Source organism: Corvus cornix, chromosome 4, assembly GCF_000738735.6.
Source record: "Corvus cornix cornix isolate S_Up_H32 chromosome 4, ASM73873v5, whole genome shotgun sequence".
NCBI classification, from domain to species: domain Eukaryota; kingdom Metazoa; phylum Chordata; class Aves; order Passeriformes; family Corvidae; genus Corvus; species Corvus cornix.
Window position 1 is genome coordinate 31,676,087 of NC_046334.1, and position 24,128 is coordinate 31,700,214.

Sequence of the window (24,128 nt, forward strand, 5' to 3'; positions counted from 1 at the left end):
GAGATGAAAAAATTCCCTCTGGAGAAAGAAAAAAAAACAAAACATCCATCCCTTTACTTCTCCTCTGGGGCCTTGGCTTGCTACCTCAAAGTATGGGTGGGTGGGAATTCTGTGTGTGTAAACAAAACCCAAATGAACAACAGCCCTGTTTTCAACTTGTTGCTTAGCCATTGTGGAATTTAATACCATAGAAATTGCATTGTCATGGATTACACACAATTTTTCAGGAAGATTTTGTAGACTGGCAACAGTTGATCTGGGTTTTGGCAGGGTGTATTTTCTTTGGTTTAGGTTTTTGGTGTTCTACATTATAGTATCAAGAGTCAGAGGAGACTAGAGTGATAAAACAAACAAATCTGTGGTGTAGCAGAAGTACTTCTTCATTGAAGTGACACTGCATGTCTTCCCCATCTTCCCTTGCTAGCTGGCATCCTTTTGAGACTGTACATCTGTGATGGGGCAGAAGTAGCTGCCCCAGCTGCAGGAACTGAAAATATTCTTTGCTTTTTGTAAAACAGGGCTGCCCAAACCTGTAATGTTGCCGTACTTGGGCCATCTAGAGCAGGGCTTGGGTGAAGCAGCAAAAGCAGAGAACAGGAGTTGCTTTGTTATGGGTAATCCTAAACTACCCTGGGCTGGAAACTGTGGAGTATCACATTAGAGATGCAAACACATGCATGCACATAGAGTGAACTTCTATTTCCTGAGGGGAGCTACCCTCAGGCTTCAACTTTGTGTGTTTGGCATGGTTGCTGTATTGTCACACTCTATTTTTCCCTGAGAAAAACCACACTATTTCCTTGATGTAAGTGTCTGTGCTTTATTCTTGCAAATTTCCAGTTCTGTAGTTTGTTACCATTGACCACAACTCCCTGCATTGCCCAGGTGCCCTCTCACTGGAGCACAGGAGCCACTGGGCCACAGCCCCTCCCTTGGCAGCACAGAGAGCACCCGGATCCTGCCTGAAAGTTTGGGAGGACTTTCCTCCCAGGAAAGGTCCCTTCATCTCCTCTGCTACAGAAACAAGCAACAAATGGCAGAAAAGACCTCAGGTACCAACATGAAGAACCTTTTCATTTTTTATGTTCTCTTTTCCACTTACATGTCAATCCGTCAGGAATGCTTGCCAGGGATACACTGACTAGCTAGGTTTGTAAGAATATAAATATTTCTGAGGGCAGAAAGAAGGACCTCTTAAGGGGTATATAACAGCTTATGCTCGTTTGGATTTCCAAATAATTCTCCCCACTCCCATTTCTGTGTAGCCAGGTGAGTCTTAAAACATCCCAGCTTCTCTCCTACAAAGCCTGACAGTCTCATGCCCCTCAGTTCACAGACACTGACTCTATTTCCAGCTCTGGAATGCATTACAAATTTCAGGGCTTCTGCTGCGGTTCAAATAGCTTTGTATGGTACACAAAGCTATGTTACCACACTCATACAGCAGTCACTGAATATTTATGACTTAATAGCAATACATCTGCAGTATTTGTCAGGAGTGTTTCTAACAGAAATGCAGGTTTTCCCCACAGAACAAATAATTTCCTGAAAATGTTTAATCAACCCATTTAAAAGAGAAAATAGATTTTTAATTACTCTAAATCTACATGCTTTCAAGATTCTGTCATTATTTTCAAATCCCAACACTGGCTTTTTGGCTTATTTTTATTCCTAAAAGTTCACTTGGCACAATAATTTATTGGGATTGGAAAAATAATATGAGCCTTGAGGGCTTGAACTTCAAATCCATTCCCCTCTTCCAAATTTGGGTGTCACTTTAACAAGCAGCAAAATGTATTTCTATTAAGGAGGTTTTTTCCTTGTTTTTGTGCATGAAATAGGGCAACTCATCTTGCATACTCTTGTATCATCATATGCTCACTTAAATTTTGTGGAACAAAAAATTTTGTGGAACACTGGGAATGCAGGCCATTATACCCATTAACCATATTTATTCCTTTACTTTTGCTGTGTTAATGCAATAGAAAGTAATTTTGTTTTGTTCTGGATATAATTTACCTTAGTCAACTTACTAAACAAAACACAATTTCCCTGTAAACCAAATTCTTGTAATCACTTTAATGCATTAGTAGATAATTAGTACTGATTGACATAGTTGGGCTTAAGAAATTAGCTTTGATGTGAGTACAAGTATTTAAACTGGTGATGAAATAGTTATTCCAAGGAAAGACAAATTTTTACATAAAGTTAATATAAAAATGTTCTAACAAACAGTAAAAGCTAAATTTTATTTACTTTCACTTTGTAATCTTCATAACCTTTTACAATCTCCCTCTTTTGTGCATAAAATCTACTTTTAAACAATTTATCAAGCACAATGGAAAAACTGAAATGACTTTAAAAATTATTAACCAAAGCACGCAATACTTCTTTATAGAAATTGTCAGCTGTCATCTTGGAAAAAGAAAAAGCAAAGAAAAGGTGTAAAATTCGATGCTGACTTTACAAGAAATCTTATTAATTTGCTTTAGTAGTACTGATCTTCCAGAGTTGGTCCAGGTGAGAGATTCCAAGGCACTGGAAGTGCAGCAATGACCCCACAGTGGTGTTGCAGCAGGATGGGCTGGAGCCCGAGGCTGTCAGGGCACATCTGGAACACGTGTGGGATGCCAAGCAGAGGAAGCTGATGGGCAGCTGGCTGAGGAGTCTCACTGTAGGCAGTGATGAAAAATTCCTGTTATTCAATAGACTGGTCAAGTTTGTTTAGAATAAGATCAAACTGTATTTGTTGAAATGAATATGAAAGAATCAAACCCATTCTATCCCTTCAGGTCCACCAGCTGGATGGTAAGGAAAATGTGATTCTTAGCTAAGTAAGCTAAGAACTTTGCACTGGATTTGAAGACTCAACTCTCTGGGGGGGGGGTCAAAACATGAGCAATAGAAAGGTAGATCTTGAATGTTTATCTGCAATTTTTGTAACAGTCAAACACTCTAAAATCTTCCCAGAATTAGTCTTAAAAAAACCTGTGGTTTCTTTGAACCAATCTGAAGAGAGACAAGAGCAAGAAAACAATGAAGAGGCTACACTTTGCAGAAGAGGAGAATCTTGGAGGTTGCTGTGCATAATTCACAAACAGAATTTATTGAACATTCTGGATAAATTGTATTTGCAAGTTCTCCCACTTCTAATTTACCTTCTCTCTCCCACATAATGATTTTCTAAAAGTGACAGAAATCACCTATTCTGATCCCAGGGGTAATTCCCCCTCTCCCCTTGCATGATTCATTTCCCTTTAGCAATCTGGAATTTATAAGCATCTCTGATATTACCCAGCTTTTTGTAGTAGTTTTCTCCAGCCTATGAGCTTTCAAAATTCAAAGCTTTTTCACTCATTAAGTATAGGTGACTTCAGCCAAGGAAACAGCTCCGTTAGGAATGCCCATGTAGGAGTCAAGCTGCCCCTTGAAGAAGGAACACTAATTTTTCATTTTCAGCTCATGCCATAAGACCCTTTTTTTTTGTTCTTATGAGAACTTTTGAAGGGGGGTGCCTGAACAAGTGATTCAGAGGATAAGCAGCAGCAGAGGAGGTACCTATGGTTTTATGGTGTGGACTCTGCATTCCAGTGAGCAGGTGAGCAGTTGGCTCCAGAAATGAGACATGGACACACACTTGTTGCAAGAAGCAACTTCCCTCTCCTTTACATGAGAGTAGAGTGGCAGAAGAGACCCCACTGAAGATAATCCATTTTCAATGCCAAAAAATAATGCTACAACAGTAGCACACTGCACTCCCCTCAGTCAGAGAAGTTGGAGAGGGAAATTGAATCAAAGTAACTTAGCTAACAAAGCCTTTAAAATTACAGTTGTCTTTAGGAATAAACTGCTTCAATTTGCTACTGTGAACAAACATTATTTAACAAAATTAATAATATTATGTAACAATAGCAAAAATATTAATACTATAACAATAGATTAATGTAATAGTAATATGACGAGGTAGCAGACAGTAATACTTAAACCCCCCAACTATTAAAGAGCTCATTAGATGCCCCAAACCCAAGAAACTCACTAGCACAACCACTGGAAAATTCTGCTGTTTGTGGAGACAGTATCCTCACCTCTAAGCCTCCCAGCACTGAAATGACCACTGGTTTCATGTTTAATCTGCACACATCCTTGTAGCTATGGCTTTCAACTTTATTCAATATGGTTGACACTACTTGTGAAATCAGGATGTAGGGCTGGACTCTTGATACAGCTCTTAGGTGCGTACCCTGCCTTAGTGGCAATAACTGGCAGGAGCTCTCTTCAGCTGCACCCACAAGTGAGTGCCTCACTGCTTGCTAATCTGCCCTGCGCTAAACCAGAGTAGATTGATAGCTGATAAAACAGAAGTTCTAGTCCAAACCAGACCAGTGATAATGGTTTATCTTGTGAAATCAGAGCCTCTGAGATGCACTCCCCTCCTCCTGTTACACAAGTGCACTCTGATGCAAAGTTCCTCCACAAGTGTTCGTTTCCATGACAAACAACATGTCTGTGCATGAGTGTGTGTGTGTGTGTGCATTCATATACCTGTTCTTACCTTGCGTAATTAGGCATCTGTTCCTTGTCTGTTGGGCTCCTAGTTGTAGACTAAAAAGAAAAAGGTGCAATCAATAATAATTGAAATCAATGTTAGGCTTGTGCAGAATATCTTTCAAAGCTGAATAATTCAGAAAACACATTTCTACAATGAGTCACTTCTTATGTGCTTTACTTCAAATATGAAGACAACACATGTCCCTGGGAGCAGGGGAGCAAGAGACATTCACAGAAATAAGCAGTTGTTGTGTGGGAGAATGACATGAGGTAGATTTTGTACAACTCTTACTCCCAACAGCAAGGTTGGTCTCTCTTGGTGGCAATTACGAGAGGCAAGAGTTACACGGATATTCATTGTCTTGGTGAACTCCTGTCAGCAGTGGGACTGTGAACTTGCCTCATGAAGACCTGACTTGGTGACAAAAAGGCAGGAAACAGATTTTTGTTATTTTCTAGATTTAAACTTTGAGCATCATGTGAAGCTAAGAAATTGGGAATAAGCCAGGCTACAGATGTTCCTTCACAAGTCCAGTGGACACCAAGCAAGTATTTTCAAGATTAGAAGTCCTGACTGAAATACTGTTGAAGTCATGAAGAAAAAAGCAGCTTTTCTATGACTTCCTCACTGTCCAAACATACAAAAGCTTGTATGTGCTTCAGGGTCCCATGGTATTCCAACTTTGCTAACTGGGTTGACTAAAGCAGTTTTAGTGCCTGTGGATCCAAATGCCAAAATTAGGCTCTGTCTTTGTTCATCGTCCTATTACCTTAGCAGAGACAACAGAAATTGGTGGTTGTGCTCAAAAATGAGATGTTTTTTTAGTTTTCAGGGAACTCTACTTAGTCACAACCTGCAAGCTGGAGAGGCATCAACTGATGAATAAGCAATCTGTTAGCAACTTGGACTAAAAACAAGGCACTGATGAGGGCTGAGGAATGAAGCCAGACATTTTGGATAGCAAATGTAATCAATAACCTGCCAGTTTGTAGAATGTGCACAGTGCTCTTCTGGGTGTTTTTTGGATCAAGATGGGAAAGAGATTTGGTCTTTGGCAGCAAGTTGGGCATCTACAGATTTGGAAATCAAAATCTGGAAGAAGAAATTCTGTGGAGGATGCCTTTACTGCAGTGGATGACCTGGCTACTTACAGCTAGTAAGCTTGCCCTTCTTGGATAGGAAGGCCACTTCCAGTGTCAGTACCTACTGATTTTAACAGCTAAGAAATAAATGCTTGCAGTTGAGTAGCCTGTGGAAGAAGCTTTGACCTTTCCACAGCAAGCCACTTACCTTGCCAGTCTTGCCAGGGAGGCCAAGACTGAACAGCTGCAAAGACTGAATTGCTCATTTGTCCCATGGGTGTATTTGTCATTGGAGGACTACTAAAACATCTAACATTTTTTCCAAGACCTACCTTCAACCATTATAGAAGTTGCTGGCATTGAAATAATAATAGTTGTAGTAACACCACCACCAATAACAATAAATCAAGCTTAACATTTGCTTAATGCAGTATTTGTCTCCTGAAGGCCAGCTGAGTTATAGGTTGTCCTCTTTGGCCTCTGTCTTGCTCATTACCTAGCAATGAAGCAGGGACACCTACTATTCAGTTCTTGCTGCTGTGCCAGGCCTGGAGAACAGAGCATCAGTCATTCCCAGTTTTGATGAGGAACCTGGCACTTTACTCTGCGTCCCTAATGAACAAGTTCAAGGCTCTACAGAGATTAGCTATGACGAGATAGCTAACTACAAGCAACTCAAACCTTCTTATGTAGTTTCTGCAATCTTGTGCATATTTTTAGGTGCTGGATGACTAAAGCTGTGGGATGTGACACACAAGGTGCCATAATGTAACTGCAATAGTAGGCAGATTTTGAAATTCCATGTTCAGAAATGGCTAAATGAGATTCACATAGGTATTTCAAATGCCCAATGATGTAGATAGGCATCACACAGGTTTTTAAATATTCCCATGTGCTAGGAAGTAAGGACGTGGGATGCACGTGAAAGCTGTGCGTTTTTTTAAGACTTTAAAGGAAACTTGTCTAGTAATCCTTGCCTAAATATTGTCTCAGCTGCTGCCATTTGCTCTTAGTGGACATGCAGAAACCCAAGACTCTCAAGCCTTACCCTATGCTTAAGGAGGTCTCCCATGGGCAGTAAGCTACTTCTAGTTCAGTACTTTGGTGGTGTACCCTGAAAAATCTGGGCTACTCAGATATAAAAGTGGCGTTTCTGTCCACAAACCTTTTATGTATTTCCCTGAAATTTTATTTCAGGTATTTTTTTTTCTTGGTTTTGGTCTGTTGGCTAACATCTTGAAAAAAACCAAGTATTATCAATATCTACAGGCCAGACCATATGTGTGTTATATAATATTGAGCTAAACTATTGTCTGTGCCTGTACTTTCTACAAATGAACGTTCTACATGCCTACGCCTTATTTCATTGTTCTTAAAATAGGGTTTTGTCGATGTTGCACTCCAAGAGTGGCAGAACCTTTTGCTTTGCAGTTGATTTCTTTTTTTTAGGTTTTATTCAGTCATATACTAAACTGTTACAAAATGAGACATGAACTTTAAGATAGCATCTAATGTTATAGTGGAAGACTGAAATGAGTGCCACCCTCATTAATAACTTCATTACAGTGGAAGCAAGATCAAAATTACCAAGAAACTAAAAATTATGTTCCATACTAGTTTGTAGGAGATATTTTCCTTTCTCATTAAAATAAAATCAAATTCATTTTCTAACAGACTTCAGATGTGATCTCTTTAAATCCTCAATCACGACTTCAAAAACTGTCTATGAAAAAGACTGTCCAAATCCTGGTTTCAAATACGGAGTCTAGAGAGAGAGGCCCATGTTTTTAAAGGTACAGCAGGGAGAGCCTGTGTATACATGTGAAAACTAGAATTCTTTGAACAAACCTGAGGACTACTGACATTCACACATACCACTTTACTAAATGGCATGTGAAACAAAATGTCTCTCAAATGAATGCTCTCTGGTCTGCCTTCCTTAGGAACCTTGAAGGAGAAAAGAAAGTGATTGTCATTTTTGTTTCAGGCAATTTGTTTATGTCTGGACATAGATACTGGCCTTCTGAGATCCTTGTTTACTCTTGCCATCGATGTGCCTCCAGTTCTAGAGGAAATCCTTATTTTCAAGCATTGAAATATTTGATTTCTGTTGTTGGACACAGACCATAATGATTCTTCCCACTGCATTTCTGCAGTGCAAAGCTGCTGACTTATATGCATCACAGGACATATGATAGTGTAACAGAGGGCAGAGAGGTTAGGATCAGAAGGGAATATAAGGATCATTACCTGAGTTACTGGATAATTTCACAAAATTAACAATTCTAGTGTTGATACTACATTTCTGCTGGTATGATCCAATAAATGAACTCTGGAGAGGGAGGACAGCTACAGAGGCAGGACTGCTGCTGTGGCCTTAAAATGAAACCCTACAGACAAATACTTCCCAAGAATCACCCTCATGTTACCATGAGCTGCAGTGATCCCAAGCCCTCACCTTGTGAAGACTTTAGCTCAGGACACTGCACCCCCACCAGCCACAGAGGATATTAAACTGAAGTATCTGGACTGCAAAGAAGCCCCCGGGCCAGCAAGAATTTCCCTTAATTACAATATCTCAAAAGTTCACATAAACACAACACTGTCTAAGAGAATAATGAAAGCAGTACTGTCATTATTTTTCTCTCTTGCAGTAAGGAAATAACACATTGGGGTGATAATTTTAAATAGAGATATACAAATGGCACTAAGTCCAATGTGAAAAAGAAGCACTGATTTTCCTTTCAGCATATGTACTGAAGTTTACAGAAATCACAGGCCTAAAACCAATACCATCTAATAGATTCTTTTTGTGACAACGAGAGAAAATCATTTGCAGGAAAAGCAGATGACCTATACTATTGCAGATGACATTCAATCACAAAGAATCATAGAATATTCTGAGTTGGAAGGCACCCACAAGGATCACAGAGTCCAGCTCTTAGCCCAGCACAGGACAACCCCAAAAATCCCATTTTTCTCCCTGAAAAGGGAAAAAGGCATCTTAAATCACCAATGGTACAGCTTTACATAATGACCATAATACTAAAAAAAACTGCTGTACCAGTAGAAAGGTTATCAAGAATTTGCAAATTGATGGCTGATTTACAAATAAAATATTGAAGTCATCAAGAAGCCATCTACCCAAATTCTGATGATGCTGTAGGAAATAGGCTACAGAAAAGCTGAGCCACAGAGGCTTGGTAAATTTTCTGCCCCATTAACTCGTAGTGATTTAATCTTTGGGATGAAATCTTGATACAGCTGAAGGCCTGATTATGCTAAAATAAATGTGGTCAGATACAGAAAATGGTCATTACAAATTCAGTGCCCAATCCAAAAGGGTTTGGATCAGACTTCTGCACTATACTTAGAGTTCAAGGCTTCAGAGTCCTAAAAAGCAGAAAAAGTGCAACTTACCATTCAGGTTTTCATTTTCTTGTCTGTTCCTGATAGTGGTGTCTCTAAGATGATGCTCTTTTTCCTTTAAGTAAAAAAACAAGCATAAAATCAGCAGCAGAGATCAGGAATGGAAGCTTATTGTAAAATAATAAGTCAATATAAAAAGCTGGATTCTTTAGCATTCTGAACACCAAGCGTCTCTCTCTTGGAAAATAATTTTAAAGGACTGAAAAATGTTTATGATGCTAATTTTGCCATTTTTACCTAAGAGTCTTGCGGAGTTATCCCCGCCAGCAGTTAAGTTACAATGATTCTGGCATTAGATTACAGAGGCTTGGGTGTGCTTTTTTGTTTCTTTGGGGTTTTTTGTTTTGGGGTTGGTTTCTTTTTGGACAAGCAATTTTTCCTCAAAAATCCAATCCAAGTTTGAAGGACAAACAACTGCAGTGACAGCATGAAGTCAGTTCATCATGGTTATAAGAGGAGCAAGAAGAAAAGACTTTTCTATGGAACAAAACCAAAGAAAAGTCACACATGCAATGCAGAGTATAAACCACCACTACAAAGTAGCTTTTTCCCTGAAGCACTGAAAACAGGCCAAGTAAATCTTCCTTGAAATACAGGCATCTTACAGTTCACCAAGAAAAAAAAAAAGACTTACAACTTGGTGCTGCTATCATGGCACAGATTAGATACCATCTTCCTCCACAAGAAATGCCCCTGACTGAGAGACCAATACCAGTAATTCATCCACATGCTTGGCTGCAGATGGATTTGGAAGGGGGCATCCCTCACATTCCCAGTGCTGTGCTGCTGGTGCCCAGCTTGGGAAATGGGCTCCCAAACTGTTCCAGGCCCTTGCATTTTTGCTGTTGAATGTTCCACTGTGATGACAAAGCTCAGACTTTCAAGCAGAAGCAAACACAAAGAGCATTCTCCTTGCTGACAGCATCTGACAGCTCTCCCACTCTGAAAAGCAGTAAATTAGCTTTGCTTTTCCTCTTTCTACTAAATGACCTAAAGGACAACAAGAAATTATTTTTCTTAATGCATGACCTCAAATAAAATGAGGGCATAACCTCTTCCTCCATGTGTCTTTTAGAAGCAATTAACAGACCTCCTCTCCATGGCTCACAGCTTTGATGCAGTTCTTTCAGTGACTCAGTGTGTGGGCTTTTGTAAATCCTGTTTTTGTGCACCTCAATTTACTCCATACATTGAATACAAAGGAGCTGTAGAGCCTTGCCAACAGTTGTGGATTTCACTAAGTATATTCAACACTTTCAGACAGGCATAAATCCTGATGTAAGTTAATAAATATTAAATGAATGTAATAAATGTAAGTTTGATATAGTCATGTTTCTGTTAGCTGACACTGCTCAATAGCACATTTGGCTTGCTTGGTGACATAAGGCTTCATGAAAGATGCACATCACCCAACAGTTTAAAACACAAGTCTTATGAGACCAACATATTTAACTCTGGATTTTAACCAAATTCAGAAAACCTCTCAAGTAATCAAACAACAGTGGAAATGGGTTTCTAGAAGAATCAGAACCGTAAGCAGCAAGCTCCTTGGGAGCCGATTTGAGTGTAAATCATGATTATTACTTTTGACCTCATATGCAGGAGCCAAAACACAAGATCTTGTTTTCAGAATTCTGATCAAGATTCCTATCAAGGAAAAAATTTCAAACTCATACCTGTTGAGTGAATGGTAGTCTCTGCTTTTTGTTCTGCCACTCCTTAAATCTGCCAAGGGCTTCATCCACAGAAATTTCCCCCTTTTTCACCTGTTCCTGCAAGTGGATGAGTTCCTTCTGTTCAGGAGGGATGTTGTGTACTACAGTGCTGTAAGTTACTGTCTCAGTGTGGCCTCTGTGTGCTGCTACAACAAAATGTACAAAGTGAGAAATGCAACAAATCAATGTGGATTCTACCATTACTCTCTGGCAGCGGAGCTGCATACCAAACATTCTGTTCATTACTACTGCCCAGGTCTACGGATTCTCCATTAGCGTTGGTTCATAAAAGAATTTCCTACTAGCACTACCACTGTACTACTGACATTTTAAAGGAAATGGTTGCTATATAAAATATCCACAGTGCCTTTTTATCCTTTTCTTCTTCAACGTCCTACATTGCATATCTCAAAAGCTTGGTAAGGAAGCATTTTGAAATTTCACAAGATTTTCTTCCTCCAAATTATTAAACACACTGCAGCAACAAGAAAACCCTGCAGCCCAGTGTTCCTGGAGAATATGATACAGGTGCACAGCTAAAGGGAGATGTGCATTATCAGATTCACAGCTTGGTCCAGGGAGATGTAGCACTGCTTCTCTCCAGGATACTGATACTGGAATGGCTGATCCAGAACACATGAGCAGCCATGCAACGGGGGTCTCTGAGCCCTCTACGAGGCTGTTGCACCTCCTTCACTGCATGGGGAGTGTGGCCAGGATAGAAGTTTAAACCATCAACATGATTTGGGTCAGTTTTTCTGTTACCACTATCTTCATTTCAAGCAAGGAATGATTGTTCAAAGGGAAATACAATAAGGAAAGCAATAAACAGCTACTTTGGCTTCTCCCAGTACTCTTTCTGATCATACCAGCACACAGTGAGCATGAATCTCTACTCTTTTGCTTCTCAGCTAATTGGTTCTATTTTGATGGATTAATGACCTTTCATCTGACAGGATTATTTGCAGATCAGACCAGGTTAGGTAAAACTGCACTGTTTGTACCAGCAAAAGGGGTGTGAGTATATTTCCTCAGACCCATAAAACCGTGTAGTCACTCCATCAAAGAAGGCCACGAGGTTGGTTTGTGGAGCTGTGCTACCAATATTCCACCACAGTAAGATCTAGAAGGTCCTGTATTCTTTTCTTAAGTGGTTTAGCATTCATGCAAAGCAGTGTCAGCAGCACTGGAGACTGCAGTTCCCCAGTGCAGTAATAAATCAGTGATTACATGCTGCTCTGTATGCTTTAATCCTGACCTGCTACTTGATAACTGAAGCAGGAGGAAATATCTTCACTCAGTGTTTATTCATTTTGTACATAATATTAATTATTTTAGGGTACCATTAATGGAATTTATAGTAGCAACATTGTAATGTGCTACAACTCAAATAACAACTGGACTACCACAAGTAATTAATTTTACATGGATCTTGGGGCATGCAGGCAGAAACTGTTTTTCCTCCTACTACTGTCTTTCCATGGCTGGAATTAGTGCACAGCTGAGCCCTCCTGTCCTTCCTTTTCTTAGCTTTAATCACAATGATGAAAGGAAACAGAAAAATGTAAAGTAACTCTGACTCTACAAATCTTTCCTACAAGACTGTAACTTTTAGTATTCTTTCTTCAATCTGATCTCTTAGTGCTGCAATACCATTAAGGATATAAATAATAGGTGGCAAAACAGATGCTAAATCACCCAAAATCAAGTCACAGCAAAACTCAATTAGTTCTACTGAAAAACATCAAGGCAGTTAAAAAGCTAAATGAAATTCTGTACCGGGATTCCTGGCCTCGCAGTATGTCCTGCTGTTGTCACTGGTCGCTCGAGTGGCCTTTTGCTGAAACACTGCAACAAAATTAAGAATATAAGGAAGTTGAAAAATGGCAATAAAACCCATCACACATTCTGAATGAAGGAACGAGACTCATAAAAGCCAGCTGAAATACATTTTTTGTTCTAGTCTAGGAGTATTTTTCAACCCACTTGTCACTCTAATGTTAATTACTTGAAAAATTGTTCTGTTGCACAGAATGGCAGGATCACTGATATTAGAGAAACCATTACAAGACGCTTTGAAGAAAATAAAATGGACTTATCACACTAGCATACTACTTGTTTAGAAGAAACAGCAAGATCTCGCCATTCTTCACATGGTACAGTGACTGTAGCCTGTCTCTTACTTTATGGGGAAAGCTAAGGCAGAAAAAACCCCAATAATACTAGGTAGAATAGTGACACTGCTAAAGAAAGTGTGTGTATATATTTGTGTCTACTTTATTCAAGCACTAGAAACAGCAAAGCACAACCCCTCTGTTAGCATAGCCCATCATTCCCATTCCTGTGAAGTGCCCCGAGTACAGCCAGCCCGGATACACCATGAAATGCTACAGTCAAACTTTTGCTGGCAGCATATGTGAAACCCAGAAGGTGGGAATTGCTCAGTTTCTGACTTAGCCTGCGTGGCAGTAGCTTTCTCTCAAGTCTCAGTTCTGATTTTTGCTAAACAAACTGACAATCTAGAATCTAGAACAATTCTTGCCAATTAAGTAATCCTCTGTCATCACTGCAATGCAGCAAATGTGCCAGCTCAATGGAGCAAATATTTTCCTGGAGACCAAGGCCCAGGCCAAGAGAGCTCTGCTCTAGCAGCAGAGCAGGCACACTCGGTGTGGTAGCCTGGAGTCCTGGCTCCTTGCTCCTGCTGACCAGGGAAACCCAGTGGAGTTTGCTCCTTGTCTGCCTGCTCAGGCTGCCTTGCCCTCTTCTCTCAGAGGAACTTGTAAAATGGATGATCAAGACCACTGTGACACCTAAACCCAGCACATGCTACACGCAGAGGTGAGGAAGGAGTGATTCCTGCACTGCAGAATAAAGTAGTTATGCTAACTCCTGAGTAGGCTTGGATGGAAGGTGATGCTAAATGAAAACAGCTGGGGGACTTGATATTCCTTAAAAAGTTCTCCAGTGAAATGGAGAGAGAGAAAGAACTATACAGGCAGCACAAGATGCTGATGTTACATCCCTAGTTCAGCCAAATACTGACAAATCTTAACTTTTTAAATACTTTTCTCTATAATTATCAAAGAATCTGACTAAGTATGGTCGCAGTGTTTTCTTCTCTACTTGAAATAGTATTCTCCTTTTAAAGGTGAAATTAAAGTAATGAGAGCAGAGAGGTAATGCAGGCAGACTGAATTTTACTGCATAAGGAGGAGAAGGGACATACCCAACAATGTGCCTGATTGAAAAGCACTTTAATTGATAGGCTTTGAAATTTCTGCTGAGTTTTGCAGGGCTGGAGTAATCAGAAATGGTATTACTCTTCCAGTGAAAAGTAGAATTGTTAAAACCACTTTATGTCTCGCATCTTGCTGAAGTGATTTTAGTTGGCAGTAAGTCTTCAGTGTGGGTGAGGTCAATGAAAACAAACGCCTGTTTCTGGAATGCCTGGAAAGGCAGGCACACTCCACTGTACAACTGCCATAGGCTTAGGGAGAACTCTGGAAATTCCCCTTTCATTCCCACATTCCAATTACTTAATGAACTACTTGAATACAGCAGTGAAATAAAAGAAACAGGTAATCTTGAACAGGGATATGTTCCATTATTTTTTTTAATGGAAGATAAAGCAAATATTCCTTCAGAAAAGCAATATTAATATAGCAATTTTTTAAAGGGTCAGAATGCCACAATCCTTCAAGTAAGGACATACATTTTTTTATTTTCTGGGCCTCTCTGCCACAGATAATTTGATTAAAATGTTGCAGTACTTCTATTATACTTACTGTGCACCCTTCAATAACATCTGTATGATCAGAAAGAGAGTCCTTTTGGATTTTTAATCATGTTGTGCCTGGCTAAAGTACCCCTAGATATTTGTACGTCAAAATCTACATATTAAATGTCCTGACCCTATACATGCCATTTAATTTTTGTCTACAACAAACTTGTTTTGCAGTTTCTCAGAATTGAAGGAGGCTGAGAGAACTAATAAGTAATTCCGCTTCATCCCCCCTCCTCTCTTCGGCTGCTACAGGTTACAGATGAAGTTCTTTGCAAGCCCTAAATACACTTCTGTATTTCAGGCAGTAAAATCTCTCTTTAGGAATATAATGTAACCTCAATATTCTTCCAGCAAAGCAAACTCAGAGAGAACGAAACTACTGCAATATTTTCTAATAGGACATGAAACCAGAAAACAACATTTAAGAAGTGTGACAAAACTGGGTAAATCCCTAACGTAAGTCTTGGAAAGTGAGTGGGATCCAAGGAATGCTGAATTGCCTGTTTTATCTCAGACTAACTAGAGATGCTGTTTCAGGCTGCCTGCACATGCAGGTAAATAATGCTATGAGGCTTGAAATTTGGTTAATATTTTCGTGGTTAGCACCACAGAAGGGTTAGAAACACTTGGAATCTACATCTTTTGTGTATAATTCTGAACTAAGAAGAGCATTTTATGGTCACAAATTGTGCAAGAAACTGTGATGAGTATAAAGGGTCTAGAAAAAGAGAATGAAAGCTTTTACAGTAGCTGCAGGTTGACAAAGGGAACAGGAATTTGATTTTCAGAATTAATTGAATTTCTAACACAAAGCTGTAATGTTAAGGAGTCACAGATGAACTACGACATTTCAAAAATTGCATAGTGATATAATTAGAAACACAGGCAATCAAAACATGGAAAGGGTTAGATCATGGGAGAGAAGAACTCATATCAGCTAAGAAGCAATGATCAACCAAGATATGATTTCTAATTTATATTTTACTTTACTCATCTAAACGATGAGGGATGTTGCCTGCTTTGGTGTATTGGCAACACTACATCTAAAAATCAAACAAGAGTTTCCACTATGCACTAGTGACTCAAACAAGGCTAGACTGATGAACCTACCATCTGGAAGAATACATGAACTAATCATACCCAATACGTACTTACTTGACACTTTCAGTAGAACAAACACAAAGGAGAAAAGACACAGTGGTTAAGAAAATCCATCAATAAATATCACTATTTTGAATTCAGCTTGCTTAGTAAATTCAAGATACATTTATTCATCAGCTTCATTGAGCTGATGTTCCACACAAAATTATCTATGACTGTTTTCCTTAGGAAACATTCAAAATTAAAATACAGGAAAACAAAATCTTTATATGAACACATGGTTAAGTGATAATTCAAATTAATTAGTACATTTGGGTTGCACTTAGTAACACAACTCAGTTGCAAATTACAGTGGGTTTTCAAGCTGTCTCCTTGTTCTTAGTAGGTTTTTGCTTCATTCATTTTAGAATCATCATGTAATTAATTCGTGATTAATGGAAGAATGGAGAAGGAGGGGTGAATTGCTGGTTAGGATATGTTGCAGGGAGAGACTCCTGTCTTTGTCCATTCAATTTTTCCACATTATTTAAACATTTTAACATTTAAACTGGTATTCATAGTACCTAGGCAAATAAAGCCTCCGAGTTTTTTTTTTCTGGTAGGGATTAGATTGTAAATTAGATGTAGCACAGCAAGACATGACAAATACACAGGGGATACTAAGGAAGGAATATAGTAGAATGATGCTTATTATTCAGGAGATGAGAACTCTGCAGATGTTTGTTCACATTTTTTTAGATCTCATTTTCCTTTTGTCTGTTTTGTTTGCTAGCACTCTGAACATCACTCAGCAGGAGGACTAGAAAGAGGTCATCAGTGCAATGCCAACCAGTAAATTTTGTAAGAGATGATTAATGACCACTCCCAAAATTTATACAAAATATTTCACATATTCAAGATGAAAACAAAAAATTCCAGTGACTCATAACATGAAATCAACTAAGGAAATTGGACCTTGTAAACAGAATTTTTTCTTTTTCCACGGCAAGGCAGCTGGGCACAGATTAAAAGCATATCAGCACAGCTCATGAATCTGATCTAAGGAGGTCCAGGCACTGTGGAGAAGGGATGGCTGTGTAGTGAAAGGTAACAAAGGCTAAAGTCCCAGAAGTTGTCTTGTGAGGGCAACATTGGTGTCTGGGTACACCATGACAAGGCAAAGGGAAAAAGACTGAGCAGTTTTTAATGCACCAGTGCAGGAAAATGAGTGACCACTGAACTGCTACAGGAATTCTGCTCAGGTCTACATGTGCAGCCTGACACTTAAAACATTTTTGAGCACACACAACAGTCATTTCATCAGAATGAAGACTGGGTGATGCCAAGTGCACCCGCAGAAACACCAACCTTATGTGCAGCGGCCCAGGGCTGCCAGGGCTTTCCAGTGACAGCATCACATCCACTCATCCAAACTTATACAGGCTACTGCCAGCCTCTACCTTCCACACCTATTTAGCTGCCTGAGAATGAACCACTCCATTTTCTCAGACCAAAAGCAAAACGAGTTAAAAAGGAATTACAGTGTAATGACTGTGAAAATATTAATCCAAAAATAAACATATGCTCACCAGCAATTCTCTTCACAATCTGCAGTGAGATTCTGAGTCTGACAAATATGAGCTCAAATCTGCTAGAATCCAAGCAACTTTGGTCATGCAAGTACCTCAGGAAATTCTACAGAGATGACTCCCCTACGCTGAAGCAAGATAATAAAAATAATACCAGAACCCCCTTCTTACAGAAGGGGTAAAGAGCAAGTGAGAAGAAGAGGCACCAGTGGTTAGTTTAAGGTGCTGCTCAGAGGGTGGTGTCAATGTACTGTATACCACAGTACCACACACAATGAAAAGAACTCTCACACTTCTGCTCTTGTCAGAATTTTAACTTAGTAGATCATGGAAGTTGGAAGGACTTTAGTGACATACTCAATAGTATTTGCTCCAGCATGTAAAACCTGACTATACTTTTTTAGTCCCATTTTTCTTGAGTAGAGAAAAGCAAAAAGGGAAGGACTCTATATCTGTTTTTACTACAAATATGCTTTTTGGAACAGTTTGGTCAGCAACCAGGCAGCATAAATATTTTTTTCTCTGTGCACCTTATTCAGTACTTGTTTCAACCTACCAAAGTTCAGATAACAAAAAATCTGACTGAATGAATACAGTGGGTGAAGCTGGTGTACCACTCCCAACCAGGTCTGTAAAAACAGTCTAACTGCCAGCCAAACAGGGCTTCCTAGTATTTCATTCATGGAAAAACACCCTTAAGTTAGGAATACATAATGAAATTCATCTGCAGTGCAGTACTTTATATTCACTGTAGGAGAGTACTACAAAATCCCTCTGTGGGACATAACTGTTCTGCAGTTTGCATGGGCTCTGAGGCTACACTTTGGAAACCTCTGCTTTAGAGCATTTAAGCAATTGGCATAATAAGAATTACTGACTCAGGATGTGATCACTGTATTTCCCAGTAATCAGCCTGATAAGTTTCCAAGACACTAACAGTTCTGTTCTGGATTTTATTTATTCACTTCAGTGGGTTTATGCTGTCTATTCTGTATGTGAGATATTCTGCCTCCCTAAAAATATCCACTGGATGCTACTTCTGCATACCCTGTGATTTTGATGAGCAATGAGAATGTTATTCTCCTCTGGAACAGTAACTGGAAAACATATTTTTCCACTTCTAATTTTTAACCCTAGTGTGAGGTCCCACAGACAGCTATCTTTAAATAGCAAAATGTTTTCAGTGCACAGAGGGGAAATACATTCCTTTAGGGATTTGTGAGAGCTTTGCAAAGAAATAAAGGCTATAGCATAGGAAGTTTTATTTATGCTGTTGTAGGACAGGTATCTTTGCTGCAGAGAAACCCTTTCATACTAGTGGTTTGTGATGAGAGGTAAATGATTAAATCAGGACACTAACATAATCCTTAACCCTGAGGGAGTCCTAGTAGGTCAGGCTTCAGAAATGGTAGGGGGACACTGGAGAAGCTCATGCACCTGTCCTACAACTACACTGGGAACTTTGGTTTCCAGCTCAATCAAACTTGGTATCAATAGGGAACATTAAAATTGCACTCTAAACTGAAAACACACCAACTTCAAATGTTTATTTAACAGTTGTTTTGGCAGCACACAATTGAACAAAACATTGAAATAACCTACAGAGGAATACTAAGCACCTAAGGAATGGTAATGGAGCACAGTAAGAGTGCACACCATCTGGACAATGAGCTACTTGGCACCAATTTGCAGCTCCACTGGTTGATGAGCCTTTCACACACAAGACAGAATTCTTGCAGTGGTCTAAATTAAAGAACAAATGTACTCTCTGTTAATAATGCAGTCTGTTTACCACTGTTCAATACAGCAGTTTGAATGTTCATTAAAATTTGAAATTATTATAAATGAAACTGAGTAAAAGAGATTAGAACACTTATGTTTTAAATCTTTCAACACACCCATGTTTCCCAGAATTTATTTGTCAGCAAATTCAAGGCAGATGCTCAAACTGTAAATTGTGGTAGTTCAGTTATGATAACTTGCATCATTAAGTGTTTACTGCCTAAGTTTTGAAGTGTAGATCTTGCTCGGAAAGTGACTCTTGTCAAGTCCCATGTTTGCTTTCTATAGATCAAGAGTTTCCCTATCCTGTTCACTTGATCGCCCCACTTGAACACCAAGTTGGGTAATCTACAGGGAGCAAGCTTTCTGCCCACTGTAACTTGAGATTCCATGCATTTGAAAACTGCTTATTGCAAAGAAAGCTATTTGCTTCCTTTCCTCTTTGTTGCTATTCTCATAAAATCACCACTTTCGCTTAAAGGAGAAGATACTCTTTTGTAACATCATGGCCTTCATTCAACGTGTGGTGAAAGCACTTATGGGAATTCAGCCACTTGATTTCTCCAGATGGATATTAAAATAAATGAAAAAGAGTCACCTGCATGCAGTCCAAGAGGCAAAAGGCATTTATGCTATGCAATGCTTACCTTCCCCCCCCCCCCAATAAATGAGCCCATCTATGGGTACATAAAGGGCAAAACCAAATCCTCCTCTTGCATCTTTGCATGGCACTATCACAGCAGCCTCTGCAATCCTTGGGGCATGGAGCTTTCCATGAACTCCCAAAGTACATGGGGATCCATTTGTGGGCAAACACGTAGCCTTAACACAGCCCCCCTCTGTGCATCGTGCATGCATTCCCTCTATTTTTCCACAGGACCTGTGTCTTACAGCATGCCAGAAGGTAACAGTTCTAAGATCAACCAGAATTGTGCATTGAAGACAATCTGTTTCTTACAGGAATTTCAAATAATTTGTTTTGTAAGTTAAAAGAGATTCAGCAAACAGAGAGTGAATACAGAGGATGGAAGGATGGCTCAGCTAAGTAACTAGAAGATGCTCTTTCCAACAAAGCCCTAGCCAAAGGTGAGACGAGTCATTTAAGGCAGCAAACAGGCTTGTGAATGCCTGACGTCAGGGCACTGACTAGACACGCTAAGGATTTAATTTTAAGTTCTGAGAACTCATAGTGGCCACTGAAATCAATGGTGTCTCTGCTTTGAATGAGCCAAGTGTTGTGTAATGCTGTTCATCTCAAAAATCTTAGTTACTTTGTACTGGGCATCCAAAATCTCAGTGGATGCAGAATCAAAGGGTTTACAACAGGAGGTCTGAAACAGTACATGGGCCCTAGGGCAAGCATGAATTATATTTTAAACAAAATGAGAGTGAAAAACACTGAAGGTTTTTATGCTCACCCACTTTAAACACTAGATGAAATAAAATACCTGAGATAAATAGCTGCATAGGGCTACCTACTTATTACTGTGTTGCAATGTTCCTGGCAGAGAGAAAGGGTAAAACTACCTCAATTCTAACTTTTTGATTATTTGACTTCGCAACATCTGCAATGCCCTTTTTAATATACTAGATGAAAACAAACCCCAAAACTATCATCAATTTATTTGCTGGATGAAAAATGTGTATATGCATAACTAGAGTATTTTATACTATTTAAATTATAAAAGAAGGGCTGCAAACAAATGCAGATTTTAATGATGGACTGAAATAAAGTTTCCTGGTTCATACAGATGAAGCAATCTTTTTTTATTAAATATGAGCAGTTCTAAAATAATAAACTAGAAACTGGGATGTTTCTGGACTGGAGAGGGAATTTTGCAACCAATGTGGAGGGCAAAAATTGCCAAACCAGGTAGCAAGAAAAAGCTTTCATCTGAAGATATATCCCTTCTGTCTAAAATTTCACTAGCTATCTCAGGAATACCTGGACAAAAATGAGATATTCTAGGTCTAGAACCAGCAGGACAGGTAGGAAAACAGAGACCTGAGTGGTCAGCTGAAGCTTTCCTGAAGTGCTTCTATTTTTCCTCATGCATTGTGTAAGCAAAGGAATGTGGCCAGAGGCTGCTTTCACAGAACTACAGGAAAATAACTGTTCTACCACTACATGCTTGTAAAAGCAAAGGCAAAAAACTTGTGTGTGTGTATATATGAATATACACACATGATGAACCACAGCCCCATCAAAGCAGTTCCTCTGATAGTATCTGCCTTAGTGAACAGAGCAGAAACACCACAGTGCAATTAAAAGACAGTAAAAGCAATCTTCCAAATAAAGCATCTCCACTAAGCGTTTCCAAGTCATTGGCCTGTCTGTGATGACGGTGGACTGAGACTTGAGACATTGCTCTAGCAACCTCAGTAAAAGCAGCCATTTCATTACTTCTGTAACTGTGAAAGTCCCACTGTACCCATCCATTATTGGATTACACTGTAATGATTCATACTTATACCTCCTGAATATGCTGAAGAAAGAGCAACTAAATGATGAATGCGTTAGCCTATGCATTCTGCCCCTAACCTGGAGTTACACAGCCTGGAGGGAGAGAGCTAGCTAGGAAGAATAAAAGAAATCACTGACTGAGAAAGGCATGAAAAAGGAGGTGTTCCTCTGTATCTGGTAGCATGTTTTGGATAGTACTAATTCTGTTTTAGTGCAAAACATGCACAGCATGAAGTAAGCAATCTAATGGTGTCCTTTGTCAGCCTATTTTTTTACCATTTGTTCTTATACATTGGCAGGCTTTTGTAAAAGAGGCTGGGGATGCAGGCAGGATGGATTTTGGGACTTACAGAGATCTCTGGTTCAGTATGTTCACTGAACTCCTTTTGTTACTTTCAAATTTGGTTTCAGTCTGAATTGGACTACAAAGATATCTGAAATCCCTTCTGGTCTTGTATTTCCATGAAATAGCTCAAAAAAGTTTTCCAGTTTTCATAGAACTGGTAAAAGGACATAATCTTTCCTTCTAGAAATATAATGATCCTACCTAGAAAGGCCCATTTCTAGCATCTTGAATTGGAGAAAAGATACTTGAAAGAGGAATCCTCATACAGGCATTTCTCCCAGAAAAGAGAATTCTTCTCAACAGAAAAAAAAAAAAAATCTAAGAGATTTCAGCCTTAAGTAAAACCATTCTGATAAAGAAACTGAAAAGAAAGGCAATTCAAATAATATAACACATTCTGTATTGCATTGCTGTAACAGATACACTCACAGCTAGCTCAGTGATTCTTCATTTTCCATCATATTGTCATAATTTTTTAAAAGCTAAATAAAAACTGTGATACTATCTCAGATGAAAACTGAAAATTATTCAGAGATGTTCTCAGCTCATCTGAAGGGTGAGAATAGCTTGACTGAAACAAACAACGTGTTGGTTTGCAGGCAACTGAACAGGGATCTTTGCGTTATAGAAAACGCTACTCCTTGAAGAGAAGAGACATCTACATTCTCCCAGAAAGTATTTCCGAGGCAGCAGCACCAACCTTGTACTATGTAGGGAGTGTTCTCCTCTCTGCTGGGCGAACACACGGGCCGGGGGGCAGGGGCTGGCGGCCTGTTCATGATAAAGGACCTGCAGTGCTTCCTTTTCTCCTCCTCCTGCTCCTCCTGCTCCAGTATGAAATCGTACACACATTCATCCAGTGCCACACAAGTGTAGGGGTGCTCTTCCTCACTGTCCTCACAGGTACCTGGGTCTTCTCTGCAGCATGCTGTTGTGTGGCCATCACTGTGCTCTCTTCTACTCCTGTCCATCATAAAATTCCTCTCTGAAAAAGGAAGGAATTGTGTTGCATATACAGGGTAAAGAAAGGAGATTAGGACTTACCTTAAAGCTTTAGAGTTTCCTAAAGTAGCTCAGAGACCTAATTTCACTTCTAAACTAAAGCGCTCTCATTTTCAGAGGCTTCTGATCATCTAACTCAGAAGAGAGGATGTCCCCAAGGAATAATTCCAGCTTCAGGGCTTCCTCATGATTTCACATCACATTATCAAATGTAGATGCTTAGCTATTAGCCACAAAATAAATGGATTTGTTTGCAGAAGTACTGAGTGCCCCAGTTGCTCTCACGAGAGTTACACTAATATGTAACTCATGGTTAAACCAAGTAAGTGGTACCTGTGGGCAATGGCATTCTGGAAAGTCAAGCTGTTTGTTACCTATTGCAAAAATGACTTAAGAATTGAAACTTAATTTAAGAAATGTTGGATTTTGTGTTTCCTACCTCTTCAATATCCCACTGGGTATTGAGGGCTTTACAGATCTACTGTAGGCCAAGGTGGAAAAAAACCAGAAAAGCCTCTTACAATGTAGGTGCAATTTATGACCTCTTAGAATCTATGCTAAGACCACCCAACCCCCCCACTCCAACAACTTCCATGTCTCTCTGTATTCCCTAATTTCATATATTTCATAGTACAACTACTCAGGACTTGTTTTTCTTTAGTTTTTGCCTTTTACAGCATTAAAAGTCATTGATGATTTTCCCGATACCTGGGTTTGTTTTGATTTGCCTTAAAGCATCCACAAACTGCTAAGAGTTAGAAGCTGTCACTGAGGCTGGTGCTCCCATAGATGTTGGTAACTACCTTGGCATGATTACCCATCTTTCCTGCAAAAACAGTAGACCTGCCTGGAATTCTTGGCACTGACTCACGTTTCCCTTATGTTGTAATTTACTGCCTGTACATATGTGTGTCTCTTAAACTCTGCTGTGGTCACTACTGGTGTTTTCAATCCTTTGGCTGCTATTTAAAGAACTACCTGTTTGTGGGTTCAGTGGAGCTAAACAACTGTTGTAAGCGGGATATATTTGTTAATGGGATGTATTAATAACAGTATGTACTATCAACGTGCATTCTGGCAAAGACATAAAATGTTTTAAAACCACAACTGGTGTTAATACACCTGCCATGTTTAATATGAATAATATTTTGTTTCCATGTCACTATACAAGTTGTGTTTCTTTCTCTGTAGGACATTCTTTTAACTCCCACAGGGGGCACCCTCAGGCCGCTGCCAACACACAGACTTGCAGAAGAGGGGACTTGCCTTCGAGGTACTCCACAGCAACTCCTAAAGCAAGCAG

The 24,128-nt window shown here is 39.4% G+C and overlaps 1 protein-coding gene across 4 annotated transcripts in view; it reads right to left on the reverse strand.

Annotated features, from left to right (window-relative positions):
- Positions 1-800: 800 nt before the first annotated feature.
- The window catches only part of BANK1 (B cell scaffold protein with ankyrin repeats 1), a 137,760-nt gene continuing 114,432 nt past the window's right edge, over positions 801-24,128 (reverse strand). For 2 of the 4 annotated variants that reach the window (XM_010411682.3, XM_010411681.3), the window contains exons 11-16: positions 22,524-22,808; positions 12,555-12,623; positions 10,737-10,921; positions 9,052-9,115; positions 4,553-4,602; positions 801-2,672 (exon numbers count right to left, since the gene is read on the reverse strand). In XM_010411682.3, coding sequence (XP_010409984.2) covers positions 4,592-4,602; positions 9,052-9,115; positions 10,737-10,921; positions 12,555-12,623; positions 22,524-22,808 — 614 coding nt within the window. In that variant the 3' untranslated portion in view covers positions 801-2,672; positions 4,553-4,591. The other 2 variants (XM_010411683.3, XM_039551571.1) reach the window with 2 other exon arrangements.